The 14854-nt window shown below is 31.2% G+C and overlaps 1 protein-coding gene across 5 annotated transcripts; it reads right to left on the bottom strand.

Moving 5' to 3' along the window:
- Positions 1–4016: 4016 nt before the first annotated feature.
- On the bottom strand, positions 4017–12912 carry LOC137813873 (alpha-L-arabinofuranosidase 1-like). 5 transcript variants are annotated; one of them, XM_068616335.1, is made up of 18 exons: positions 12582–12912; positions 11639–11846; positions 11306–11360; positions 10566–10777; positions 10200–10321; positions 9931–10084; positions 8851–8920; positions 8324–8469; positions 8147–8192; positions 7884–7936; positions 7622–7766; positions 7381–7499; positions 7094–7165; positions 6902–7005; positions 6158–6214; positions 5380–5578; positions 4476–4622; positions 4017–4366 (listed from the first exon to the last, which is right to left on the bottom strand). In XM_068616335.1, exons 2-18 carry the CDS (start codon positions 11816–11818, stop codon positions 4214–4216), a joined length of 2034 nt encoding a protein of 677 aa, XP_068472436.1. In that variant the 5' UTR covers positions 11819–11846; positions 12582–12912; the 3' UTR covers positions 4017–4213. The 5 variants fall into 5 exon arrangements, with proteins under 5 accessions (XP_068472436.1, XP_068472437.1, XP_068472440.1 ...); XM_068616336.1 differs by having other exon boundaries at positions 11639–11839; positions 12582–12774; XM_068616339.1 differs by having other exon boundaries at positions 11085–11360; positions 12582–12764.
- Positions 12913–14854: the final 1942 nt, after the last annotated feature.

Here is a 14854-nt window from a genome sequence, read left to right as displayed (position 1 = left end):
AGAAAAAATAAAAATAAACCAAGTGTAGCGTGGAGTGATGGCTTTCTGACACAATTACATGAGGACTTGACTTATGAATAAAAATTATTGTAGTCATACAAAACATTTGTTATATAATGGAACAACAATGCAACTTTCTAGCCTTGCATTCCTTCTTTGTTCTACACTTTTTCTTCTCTTGATTTATGCATCCAAGTTAAAAAAATTGAGGACAAGGTTTGTGAGATATATTATTTTCTCCTTCTAGTTTAAAGTTGTAAAGGTAATGTAAATTTTCCGTAACATTCTTGTTTATCATGTTTTTTTTAAAATGCAGATGGACACGTGGAATGTCAGTGGAACGTCACTAAGCCAGCATGAAGAACCAATAATTACAGACATCGTGGACGACATAAGTGAAGATGGATATAACTACGACTTTGATTTGGATGATGAAGATGAGTTCAACAGATCTTCACAATATATTCTGTCTGGCAGTCAATCCGGACATAACATCGATTGCGAACTCAATGAACACATGTCTTTCATATCAAAGGAGGCGACATTGAATGCCATAAAACGATACCACATAGACAACGGTTACAAATTTGTTGTCGTGAAATCAAAGCCAAACAGATATGTGGCTCGGTGCATACATGATGTAGGGTGCGAATGGAGATTATGAGCATCTTTTAGTAAAATCCGAAGTCAATGGGAGATAAAAAAAATTGATGCACAACATACTTGTTTGTCAACAAATCTTACGACAGACCATGTTAATTTGGATTCAACCCATATTGCGTCCATGGTGCTGACTTCAGTCAAAGCAAACCCTTCCGTCCCAATTAAAAGCTTAATTGCATAAATAAAAAATCTGCATGGCTATACTATCACGTATAGAAAAGCTTGGTTGGGAAAACAAAAAGCTCTTGCTTTGGCATTTGGCGATTGGGAACAGTCCTACAATGATCTTCCTAGATGGTTGGAAGCAGTAAAAGAAAGCAATCCAGGGACAATTATGCATTATATTGCTTCTCCTTGTATGGTTGATGGTATTCAAGACAATTCTTGTTACACGTTGGATCGGGTATTTTGGTCTTTCAAGCCTTGTATCAATGGTTTCAATTTTTGCAAGCCCATTGTACAAGTTGATGGGACATTTCTAACTGGAAGATACCATGGAACATTGTTGACCGCAACCGCTCAAGATGGGAATCGAAACATATTTCCATTGGCGTTTGCGATTGTTGAAGGCGAGACTCGGGAGGCTTTAATTTGGTTCTTCCAATTATTGCGACAATATGTGACACCTCAGCCGAATTTGTGCATGATTACTAATAGAGGAACCAGTATAATTTCAGCATTACAATTCGAAGAAGTTGGATGGGAAGGAGACGACCTCGTTTTTGTGTATTGCATAAGCCATATCACATCGAATTTCAACAAAAAAATTCAAAAATGCTGAGCTGAAACAGCAATTGATTAACATGGGTAATGACATTCCTTACCTTCTCTCACAGATAATTACAAAATTTTACCATTTAACTAATTTCATTTACTTCTTTATGACAGCTTATGAGATGAAACAACCCATAGTACAGGCAAAGCTATCAGTTATGCGATCTGAGTTCAAGCAAGCATTTTCCTGGATAGATCACATACCATTAGAGAAATGGACTCAAACATATGATGGGGGAAAGAGGTATGGTCATATGACCACAAATCTAGCAGAATGCATTAACTTCGTGCTTAAGAGAGCTCGTTCTTTGCCGATTTCCGCTTTGGTTAAGGAAACTTTTGAAAAAACAAAAACATGGTTTGTTGAACGAGTCTTCAAAATAGACACCATGTTACGCGCAGGTCATTATTATTCAGAAGATATCATAACCTTACTTAGAAAAAATCAACAAGATTCGTCTATGTGTTTTGTGGAAAGGTTTAATGCAGAAAATTCTGAATTTGATGTCCAAGAATTAGCCACCCCCCAACATGGTCGGTGACCTCAATCATATACAATTAGATTAAATGATTGGTGGTGTGATTGTGGCCACTTCCAAGCTCTTCGACTTCCCTGTCGTCATGTTATTGCCGTTTGTTCCTCTTGTCATTTACAAATGACGACATTCATTGATCCAGTTTACAACCTCCACACGATTAGAAAGGCATATCAAGTTGAATTTCACCCCGTTCGAAACGAGGATTATTGGTCTACTTATACCGGGCCAAATTTCATACCAAAACCCCACATGCGACGTAAAAACTCGGGACGACCAATTACGACTCGTTTGCATAATGAAATGGATCAGTCAATTCAGAACAAGACAAAAAAAATGTTCTTACTGTCGCAATGAAGGTCACAACAGAAGAAATTGTCCATTTAGACAGTAGAGTCATGCTTTGTAATGTTGTTCTCATCAAATATTTTAATATCATCTTCTTTTAATGACTTATATTGAATAATTTATTTTATTTTTAATACATTTATTTTACATAAATACATGTATATTATTACTTTTTACATATTATATAATTTATACTTTCATATATTATATAATCTAAAAATTTATACATAAATTATATCACATTTTTATAAGTGTATTTTTATAATTTATACTTTCATATATTATATAATCTAAAAATTTATACATAAATTATATCACATTTTTATAAGTGTATTTTTAACTTTAACGATATTTAAAAAGTACTAAATATTTTTAATTTATCAAACAAATCATTTTTAATCCAATTTATTTAAAATTATTGTAAAAAATATTCATTTTAATTATTCAACTTTTTATATCATTTTCTTAAATAAATAAAAATTAAATTTTGGTATTATTTATAAAATACTTTTTTTAATTATATATTTTTATTTTTAAAATATTAATTATCATTTCTTTAAAAAAAATAAAATCAATGGCAATTGAATTGACAACTTTAATTGAGATAAAATACATTGAAGTTGTCAATCCAGTATTCAATTTTATTTAAACTGAAATTGTCAATCCGATTAGAAATTTTAATTAAAAGAAGAAAAGTAGGAGGGTTAAGGAATTTAATTTATGCAACTTTGAAAAAAAATACCCATTCTTATAATATTTTCTGAATCTGTCCATTTACGTAAATCTAAACAAAAACTGCACCATTTTGATAAAATTCCCGAATAATACTTAATTTATATTTACTTTTTTTCAGCATGCATGACGACGCATATATTTTTATTCATATTTAATTTTTTTAATAGCGTAGGACTATCCTAACAGACGTGTTATATTTTTATTTAAATTTTCTTTTATAATTGCGTCTCTCGAGCTGCTTTTAGTGCTTTTTTATTTACTTTTTAAAAGTTATATATCTTTTTTTTTATTTTGAAAATTAATTTTACATAAATTAATTGATCTAATAAGTGTTAATTAAATTTAATTTTTATTTATTTTAAAATAAATTATTGATTTCTTTTAGATAATGTGAGTTTATTTTCTAAATTTGCATTTTTAAATTTTTAATGCATGTAAGTTTCACATTACATCATGTAATAAAACAATAATTACTTTCATTTTGTAATGTTAGTTTTTTAGTTTAAATTACATTAAAAAAATACCCAAATACTAAAAGGATGCAATAATTTTTTTTAATAAATGTTGATGATGGAATAAACAATCATGAAAGAGATGTAAAGAACTTGAAGATAGTGAATATAGTTGACATAAGAAAGTAGTGAAGAGATAGTTGAAGACAAGTCTTTTCATTAGCTTTTCCTACTCTTCCATTCCCAAAATGATATATGAGAATTTTCTGTTTGTAAACCTTATTTCATAGACAACCCACTTCATGCTCTTTCTAACTTCCTATCTCAATAATGCAATTCTTATTTAATCCTTTTAACAATAACTTAGCTTCTTTTTTTTGTTTTGAGTTGAATATGTGACTCAAAAATTGTTTGTTTCTGATTGAAGTTCATTTCCTTAACTTACTTTCGGAATAACCTCTACCATATGAAAATTTCAGTAAAAAAAAAAAAGTGTCTGCAAACTTGATGGACAAATAACTCACTATTATACGAAACCATATAAATATTATTCACAGTGCAACATTGTTTAATTACATGACAAAGTATACTAGATATGATTCAAATCTTTACAGTGAGTTGCATTACAGCTGATTCATATAATCCATTGCTTCCACTTTATTTTTTCTTCTGCTCTTTGGTCTTTTTGGTCAAATTTTTCATGCGTTAAATAGAAGACCTCGTACAAGAAGAATTGCTCCCATTCATCCTCAGATTACTGGATTCTTTCAGCAAATCAAATGATGTGAACGAACGTGGAGGGATTGTGACATTCAGGTCCTTCCCAACATTCTGGAGTCTACTCTGAATTGGCGCCACCTGGTTTCATAATAGAAGAATCAACAAAATCATAAGCTAATGTTTTGACATGGGGGTGAACAAGTTAGCTAAATTTTGAAAAGATTGGAAAGAGTGAAGCTTGATGTACCTTCCTGGGCTGTGAGAAGGAGTTCTCATCCATTACATTTCCAGATGTGAGCACAGTTCTTGTTGACCCAGATAACTGCAATGAATCTGGTTCTAGTCCTTCAAGAGAGATTTTGAGGTTCACCGCACTGGTGCCAAAATTCACAACCTGCAAAAGTCAAGTGATTCTGAGTGATGACAGTGCTAATGAAAGAATTTACAACAAAATAATTGTTTAGTTTGTTGGGTTTTTCTAGGGAAATACAGCAGATTTAACACCAAGAGTAATGAGTCAACCATATAAGAGATCATAATGTCACTTGACCCAAAACCTTAAGGTTAAGGTTAAGTGTTTGTGGATGTTTTTTTCCTTATATGTCAGTCAACTAAGTGTTTGAGTCTTTTTTCCTTTTATGTCACTCAACTTTCTCATTTTTACTTATTGCCGAGACTTTCAACTCACTTTTGAATTTGTTGCATACTTCTCTGCTCACCAAGTGTCTCTGGTTTACACTAGTTTTCCTAATTAGGCCCATCAAGGACACACATATACACACAATATAATAATGTGTCACTTATACGGGAAACAATGGAAGTTTCAATCCATTTCACTTTTAGCAACCAGTACTCCTTATGTTTAAAATATTTTTATGCTCAATTTTGATTCACGACTTCAAAAAAAGCATAATGGTTTACCATATGCCTTGACATTCCATACGTTCTTAAAACCTTTGACATTTCATAGCAATGTCAACTTCCAGAAAATATGGAATAAATAAGGAGATAAGAATACTTGCATTTTAAAATATAAATGTTTCTGGAAATTCAACGTTATGCCATTAACTATAACTGCAGAAATAGAACTGATTCTTAATTTTTTTTAAATTACAGAAATAAGAGTAACTGAAGCAAAAGTTGTTTGTTACCTTTATTCGTATGTAATTTTTCTTATCTACAGAACTTTGAAATGTTATTGCTGATGCAATGACTGAATTGGAGGAATTAGATTGAAGTGATGTATTTAGAAGTGTTGCTCCACTTGACTCTGAGAAAAATAATTGCACCCAATAGCTAGGAGTTCCATAGGCCTGAAAGGAGTTGAATACAATTGCATCTGGGTTCCACCTAATGACAGAAATAGACACAATCTTATTTTGGCCGTCAACGAGGAACAATTCAACGTAATTTGTTAACCACCTTAGCATATGAATTGAAAACATCTTTCTTCTCAGAATATTTAGAGCAATAAAATTCCTCTGAAAGCACCTTTTCTTTTCTAAATTTATTTGTTCTTCAAGCAATTCTTTAGCTGAACAAAAAATGTTAATGATCTACTTCATCATCCTTTTAGCTAAAAGGTTCCGTAACAAGTTATCTGTTTACAAGGAGAGAGTAAATACTGCAATTTATTTTTATTTCTAGCTTAATAGTGAAGGCTGATCTTAAAAAGAAAAGGTTCTAAAGCCAGTCATCTGAATGAAATCGCAAAACGGGGTGGGAGTAGTCCATCATGGGCTTCATTTTTTCACAACTACAACCATGTCTCCACGGAGAAATCAACAAAAGTTATGTCTAATTTCGGGTGGAAACTTTTCATAAACTTCTACTCAGAAAAGAACATAGTGCACAATAAGGCTAGACTAAAGGGCAAACAAGATGAAAAGATAATAGAAATTTCCTGGTAAAAATCATTAGAAAAATTACCTCCTGTCATTGGCATTTACAAAAAGTGGAGCATAGCTGACCATTTCAATAACATCACTGCGCCAGAAAGAAAAATGAAAATGGTGAGTACTAACTATTAAGTGGACTGGATCAGAAACTCAGATGTCATAATGCTAAGAACCAAATATAAAAATGTAAAAGAAAGATTTTATGCTCTGTGGCTTGTAGGACACTTGGACCTTCTTTCTATTAAATGCTATATTTAGAGTATGATGCAAGTGCTAAGTGCATTGAGAGTATAAGATAAAAGCTGTGAAGACACAAGTAAATGGATTAAAAGAAAAAGGGTCACCCTAGGCATGAAACTTCAACCTAATGACAGAGGCTAGATGCATCCATCCACATTCTTGCAAACAGAGACTACTTATACAGGATTTAAATCCGTTAATATTGAACAAAATATACATATATATATATATTGTGTGTGTGTGAAAAGTTACTTGCTAAGCATAAGGGCATCAGAGAAAATTCATTTGAAAGAAAAGTGACAGTAAAGCTTCAAGTGAATCTTGTTTAACAGATAGGTCAAACTTTTTTAACACTCACAATTGACTTGATTTACTTAATATATGTAGCCTGTCTGGGCTCAATTATGGCATTGCCAAAAGCCTAGTTAATATAGAAAATTTTACCAATATGCTTTGCATATTTGGTTTGGGAAAAAGTGCAAGATTTCAAGCTTGACCCTTAGATAAAATAACATCATAAGAAGTCCCATTAAACCTGTTCTTTTCGAGTCCAATAAGGAACCCAGCTTCAGCCAGAGCTGCCAAAAGGCTTCCTGTCCCAGCATCTTTTCCAGTCACAGCATACTCACTTACAAAAGCCTATAAAAGTGTCCAAAATAAATTGAGTACAAATGGAAATGCCAACAATAACTAATTAAGGAGAGGTGGTTGATAAAGATCATAAAACCTTTGGACCATTTCGTGATGTGCGATCAAATGCATTAGCTCTAGAAAACATGTCATTCGCATTTGTATAAACCTAAGAATAGAAACAAAGTATATGAGAGATCATTTTTTTAAAATCAAGTTAAGAATGTTATTGCATCACTATACAGGTTATAATTCTAACTAGGTTGGCATTAACTTGTATCAATCATATGCAGCATTCTTGATATTGTTATTAAGAAAGAGAGGGAAATACAAAAGAAATTGTGTGAAAGGATTTGTATTCAAAGACACGTGTGAAGACATTACATGATAATCGTACATATCAGCTGGATGATCTAAAGGTCGAGAAGAACCATCACAGTTTGAGATAATTTGGATATCTGGATAAGCACTTCTTATTGCATGATAGAATTTCAGGTAGTTTCCTGGCAGTCAAAGATGTAACATAAAAGGAAGTGGCATCAGATTACTCTGCTTCAATTAGAAATGGGGAAAAAATATGAAATCCAGAACTATCCATTAGAATGAATAAGAAAAATACGCATACCTTGATATTTCGGTTTTCCACAATCTTCATTCCCAACAGCAACATATCTTAGATCAAATGGCTCAGGGTGTCCCATAGCAGCTCTAAGAGAACCCCATTTTGAAGTGGGATCACCTCTTGCGAACTCAATTCCATCAAGGGCTTCCTACAATAAAAATTTCAAGACTTTTTTACATACATTTAACTCAGGTTTGTTTCAAAAAAATAATGGAAAAGTAATTGATAAGAGTGGGAAAAAGGGTAGAAGTGTGTAATAACATACTTGCACAAGAGGTAAGACCACAGATGTATCAACTTCATCATTATGGCTGACACCTAAAACGAAATATTCAATTAGAAAACAAATACAATTTTGTCCTTTCACCTTGTTAGTAAGAGAAACTTATGTTTGGTTTAACTATTTTGATGAAAATAATAGCTTATTTTTGGCAGCTTCTTGAGAGAGCTTTTGACAAAATGGAGACTATTTCCTTTAAAAAAGAAACCAAACAAGCACTTGGTTAATAGAGATAAACATAAAATTACCATTATTAAATACCCATATTGGTAAAGCCCCCAAGTCCTCTGCAAGCTGTTCAACAAAAATAGCAACAATAATAATAATATATCATTTACCAGTATAACAAAAAATTAAAGTAAATTCAACTAGATAGGAATAAATAATCCTTGGCTTGGCCACAATATATGAAAAGTGGCACTTACTTGGAGAAACTCAAAGTAGCCAAGTCCATCATCAGTCCAGTACATCCAAACATCACCAAAGTGCCCAGGTCTCTCCTCCCATGGTCCAACAGTTGCCTTCCATCGAAATGCATTTCTTAACCATTCTCCTTCAACAAAACAGCCACCTAATCCAATGTAATGAAATAGCATTCCCAGATGTTACTTATCTACAAACTTTAGTAAAATGGAATGTGAGATTGTCAAATGATGCTTACTCACACTATAATATGCACTAAAGAAAGTGAATAAATAAAACACCTTAGTAGACTCAAAAAGCTATACCAAGATCAACTGCCTTACAGAAAAAAATCAATGAAACATAAACCACAATTTAGTCTATTACAGATGCAAACTAGTTTACACTTTGACACTGGAAAAAAAGCAGGGTAGTTTAAAATACATTAATCTTTTCTTTATTTTGTATACTCTACCAAGTATTTATGAGTAATTATAACTAAACAAATTCCGTTTCTCACTTTTCTCAATCTGAACCACAGTATCCTTACCTGGAAATCTGATAAATTTGGGTTTCAAATCTGACAGCATTTCAAAAAGTTCAGTTCGGAAACCATGTCCCTGCATCATGTCAAGGTTGAAGATATTATTGATAGGGTGGGAGAACTGGATGGTACTTGCGTCATTGGAACTGATAATTAACTATTTTCATTATAAAATATTTTATTACGAAAGAATGGCTATCTTTTTGGTAGGAAAGATAATTCACATAAAGTGGTAAAGTCTATGTAAATATCTTTTTAATATTGTTAGAGATCTAGATAAAACCAATTTAAAGTATATAAGTCAGAGCAATCCTCACCTTACTTTTGCTCATTTTGTGAGGATGAGTTAATTTTGTGAGAACGATTTAGGCTTAAAATCACTTTTTAATATTTAATAAAAGTCAATCCCAAATATCTAGTCTCGCGTACAAGATGTATATGCCTCAGCGGTGTGTTTGTGAGGATAAATTATGCTTAAACTCACTTCTTAATAGATAATGTTCATGTCATGCATATGAAAAGGTGTGCAACCACGTAAACATATGAAGCGAAATATAGGATTTAGTTAAGGATGTTGTAAAATAAATAAAAAATTGAGGGAAGAAAACTGTAGATATGAAGAACCTAGATACCTAAAAAGAATTTGAGAGAACAATTAATTCTCCTTACCACCACATGTATTTGTGAGTAAACAAGGTTTTAGTATCATCAGCACACCTTAATGTCAATGATTAGAAAAGTAATGGTTACATAAAATCAATGCACTGCATAAAAGTTAAGTTTTGACGCCGATACCTAGTTGGCCATAAAACGGTTATGGGTTCAAATCAAAGAATATAAAGCTGTCCATTTACAAGGCTTCTACCATCATGAAGTTATGTGGCATTTGATATATGTAAACTTGCCCCAACGGGTGCATTGTGTGGAGAGACTATCTCCGCAAGTAGCACATGAGAAAATTTATCCTTTGTTCAAACACATGAAGAAAAGGATACAAAATAATTACTTTAATATGCACACAACTCTGTTAGGGTGTAAGATATATTTAATCTGCTAAAGGTAAATTATTTCAGGATGTAACACAACCTTATATGTGTCCAGTGGCATAGCAGACACTTGGTCCAACCATATCACACCTTTGGTGGTGGTCGTGAATTGAAGTCTTGAGTTATGATCCGTTGCCTTGGCAACCAATAAAGTCTCCTTCTTTGTCCAGTTTGAAAAATCAGCAGCATTACCGCTGAAAGATCAGTATCAATATCAATCTTAGGTGCATTATGATAGTTTATGAAATTAAAACTACAGCATGTAGAGTCTCTGTAGCAGTCTCTGCAGTACAAAAAATTGGAGCTCACGTGATTGTGGATGAAGCCAGGTTCCCTACACTACTTTGTCCAATCAATGAAACTGTTAGATTAAGTGATTCGGTTGAACGAACATAGAAGATCACTTTGTACTTCTTCCCTTGCTCAATATTCTGAAAGAAGATCAAAGTAGTAAATATTTTACTTGCAGTATCAGTAAAAATACAAAAAATCTCAACGATGTGACAATAGAAGGACCTAATAAAATTTGCAACCAAACAATTGAAATGAAATAGCAGTTTATACTTTAAGACTATAATTTGTTATTCCGTTATTTTTTCATTTGTTTTCCATTCAGCAAATATATGCATGTAGGATTTATGATCAATTAGATGCAAGGGTATCAATTAGCCTCACCATGCCCCAGAAACCAGGGTTATAAACACCAACACCTTCAGCTGGGCAGATGTTATCACCTTCACTGTCACATAACACCTCCAATCGAAGTGCAACCTTATTACGGTCAAAGCAAGAGGTACGATCAGTTTCAACAATTATTGATGATTCATTTCCAATAATTGTCCAAGGATCAATATTTGAAGGAGTGTTAGGGCCCCCAGCTTCAAATCCTATAACAAGAATTCATAATATTTAAGCTTTACTTTAAAACAGAGACCTACCTATAACAATAAAACAAAGTAAACAGCAAACCCTCCATTTCGTTTACATTTGAAGATTGATAAAGTAGTATCATCCATAATATCTAAAACAGAAACTCAAGAAAATGATACAAAAACACGTCAGGCCTCTCCTTTTCATCAAATATTAGGATTAGGATAGGAAGTTTGAGGGAACCACAAATTAAAAAGTGTGAGAATAAAAGGAAATCAATAGTCAGTTAAAATCATGATGAACTTTAAATCAAGGTAGATATACCTTTACTTGTCCACTTTTATCTCATGAATTCTATGTTCTCGTATTGTCTTCTATTTTGTTTCAGCTATTATCACGCTTCGTATCAAGTACAACTGATCGAAGGAATACTGTGCTTGTGCATGTGAACATGTAACTTGCATGAAAATACCAGAAATAAAAACCTAGAGAAACCTTCTACTGCTACTATTGTCATTAAAAAGTGTGAAGAATATGAAAATGACCTCTGTTGCTCACAAGCTCAGCCCATAATCCCCCAGCTCCAGCATGATTGATCTCCTGAAGATGAAATTCAAGAAATTGGTCATTTTCTGATATTTGCATGTCAGGCATCAATCAAATTGAATACAGAATTTAAGGTACAATAGAATCCCATAATCCTAACATTTGATTAATTGTTTCATGTTACATCTTCATGCTTATCTCTTAGAGCTCATGCATAGCACATGTTCTATCCTAGTCCATTTAAAAAAACACTCTCATAATACACCAGAAATAATAGAAAGGGAGTGAAGAAAATAAATGACAACAAGTGCTAGACACCAGTTTATACTCACCTCAAAGAAGATGCCAAAAAGTGTCTCTGGTATTGGCCTTCCAATTGCATTAGAAGCATCTACTACTAGAGTTGTTCTCGGGTCAGTGTGTCTTCTAGTAGCAAAGCATTGGAAGACAAGGCAAAACACTATGAACAATTGGAGCAGAGAAACACTGCATATGGCCTTGAATGAACCCATTGTTCACAACATTCAATCTATCTGCAAACTGAAACAACACAAGGTAACGGAAACGAACAGATACTTAGATTATAAAGGAGGAAAAGGGAAAAAAAATAAAAAATAAAGCAATCATTATATCAGGTAATCAGATACTGGACAAAAAAGAAACATGCAACAAACACGTTTACTATCACCACCGCTTGATCCTACAATATAACAATAAAAACTAACCATTTTCTCGCCTTTTTTTTTCATTGGGTGCATGAATATCAAAGCTAAGACTTATCCAAAATCTCACCCCAGATAAAACGGGAGTCAGAGATAGTAATAATAATAACAAAGAAAGAAAGACATCATATTTCAATAATTACACGGAACTGTTCCAGTCAACTTTATCCCAAAAATCCAAAATCGAGAAGTTCTTAAAGAATTTGGTTAATTTATCACAAAGAACACAAAACAAACAAAATAAGAATTTAGTAAATCACAGTAGGAAGCCTGAGCTCGATTTGAGGTTCTGAATGCAATTATTACTATGCCTTATGACACGTATTGTGTGAATTCAAAATAAATGTCCAAAAAACCAAAGAAATGAAGGGTGAATTATTGCAGGTAGCTGCACCCATGCCATGTTTTCTGATAATAGCAATAAATAATCCACAGATTACGAAACCGTTCTCACCCATAACACAATAAAGTTTTAAGAAAAAAACAAAAAAGAGAATCATTAGCAAGAGAAAGGGTCTTGAATTGGGTGGTTTGAGAGCTAAAAAACACTCACGGTTATGCTTGATTGAAGCAGAGTTAAATTGTGTGGAGTGGTTGGTCTGAATCTGCTAGTGTTTTACATCTCTTTATAGAGAAACATTGGATCAGTGAGAGTGAAGCAAAAGGGATGGTGCAAATATCTCGGTGGGTAATTTGCCTTTGCTTCCACGGTTGAAAGAGGAACTGTGTTGTGTTCATTTATGAGTTCTGAATCGATTTCTTTTAAGATTTTCTTCTGTGCGGTGTGCGGGACCCACCTCTGTGTGCCGTGCTAACATCATCGCGTGGCGTAACCACTTAACAGACAACCTCAATTTTTTTCATCTATTTTATTTTTTTATTATGTCGATCATTATTTTTTGAGCAATGATATATGGACAACTTACTTCACTATACAACTCTTTATTTATGATATAAAAAAAGGGTATTTTTGTCATTTCATACAAAAAATTGAAATTTTAAGTAAAGAAAGAGAGTTGTACAGTGGAGCAAGGTTGTCATTGTATCATTTTCCTTATTTTTTTCAGTAGAGTTTATCCACTCATAGGAACATACTGTAGCAGCCTTTTAATAATATTTTAATGTTCTGAATATTTTATAATATCGTATAGAAATCATTAGTTATAACTTGTATCTCATGTTGGCTTTTACAACAACTTTAATGTTATTTTTATATTTTTAAAGTATTTTTATTTTTATGATTCACTTTAATTAGTTTAGAACTGGCATAATTAATTAATAGGAATTAAAATTAAAGTAATAATAATTTTGGACTAAAATAATTATATTATTTGTGGGATTTAATTAAATAATATTTTTTATTTTATATAAATAAAATAATTAATTTTTTTTAAAAGTTTTAACATACCCGCACTAATTTTATTATAATTAATATATTCTTAATTTTATTCACTTATATGACTAAATAATTTTTTAAATATACACATATATATATAGTTTAATATATTACTTTTATATTACTCGTTTTAAATTTCTTTTTTTAAATAAAGTATTGTAAAGTTACATTTAGCATGTGAAATAACTATTTTATTTCCTATTTTATTTTATTAAGAGGGTTTTTATCTCCAAAGTGACTCCGATTTTTCGAATTCATCTATCCTTGCATAGTTTCTATATATTATTATTAGAATGCAATTTGTAAGCCGTGAGGTTTTAGTAGACACAAATTTTACATAGATAACTTCATTATTTATTTTATATTCTATTTCTTTAATATATACTAGTACGTTGCGTTGCACGAGAATTTTTCCAATATTTTATATGTAAATATTAATACTAAAATTAATAATTTAATTTATATATATATATATATAAATTATGAAGTTGATGAAATAAAATTAAATATAGTATAATAGTATAAGTTTACATATTTTTAGTATATTAATGAATTTAATATAACATAACATAAATAAGTAAAAATTAATGAATAGATTTTTGCTATAATAAAAACATTACAATACAATAACAATATAATACAATAATTTGAACAAATACATTATATAAATATTTATCTAATACTATGTTCCCATAACGTATTTATGGTGAAAATGAAGTCCTCTTCACTAACCTCATGCTGTAATTTAATATGAAAAAAAAACTCTTCAAAAAAATTATTGTAATTAAAAAAAAGAATTCATTATATTATACCAAGTACAATTATTGCAAAAAACTATCAGTAAATGTGTGTTTCTTCCCGAAACATATTGTAGGAAAAATCATATTAAATTATGAAGTCACCTTTTATGATATAAATTAAATTAAAATGTAATATAATACAAATAAAACATGATGAAATATAAATACAATGAAATACTATTTATATAAATAACTAAAGATCTTAAACACATATCATCAGGTTTTTAGATAAAAACAGTAACCATTAATACTTCAATGACAAATTAATAATAAACAATATACAAAGAATAAAATGAATATAAGCATTCTATAATATTAACACAAAATATATAAAATAAAAAATATGATCAAAGATTTTTATGACTTTAATATACTGACAATTGTTATAGCGTTAAGCATATGTAATAATGTCAACCTATTATAAATATACTAGATAATGAAATAAAATTGTAATAATTTATGTATTCACATTGCAAGAAATGCATGAACAACGAATATTACTAAACAGAAACATATAGTGAATATAATATAAACATAAAGAGTACCTAACTGTTTAGGTTTCCAAAAAAGTCTAAGCAGAAAAATAAATAGAAGTAGGTCATTATCCTATGAGAATAATAAAAGAAATTA

The sequence above is a fragment of the Phaseolus vulgaris genome, chromosome 1, assembly GCF_000499845.2.
Source record: "Phaseolus vulgaris cultivar G19833 chromosome 1, P. vulgaris v2.0, whole genome shotgun sequence".
Taxonomy (NCBI): Eukaryota; Viridiplantae; Streptophyta; class Magnoliopsida; order Fabales; family Fabaceae; genus Phaseolus; species Phaseolus vulgaris.
The sequence above is the reverse complement of the archived record's forward strand: the minus strand, read 5'-3'. Positions and strand labels throughout refer to the sequence as shown.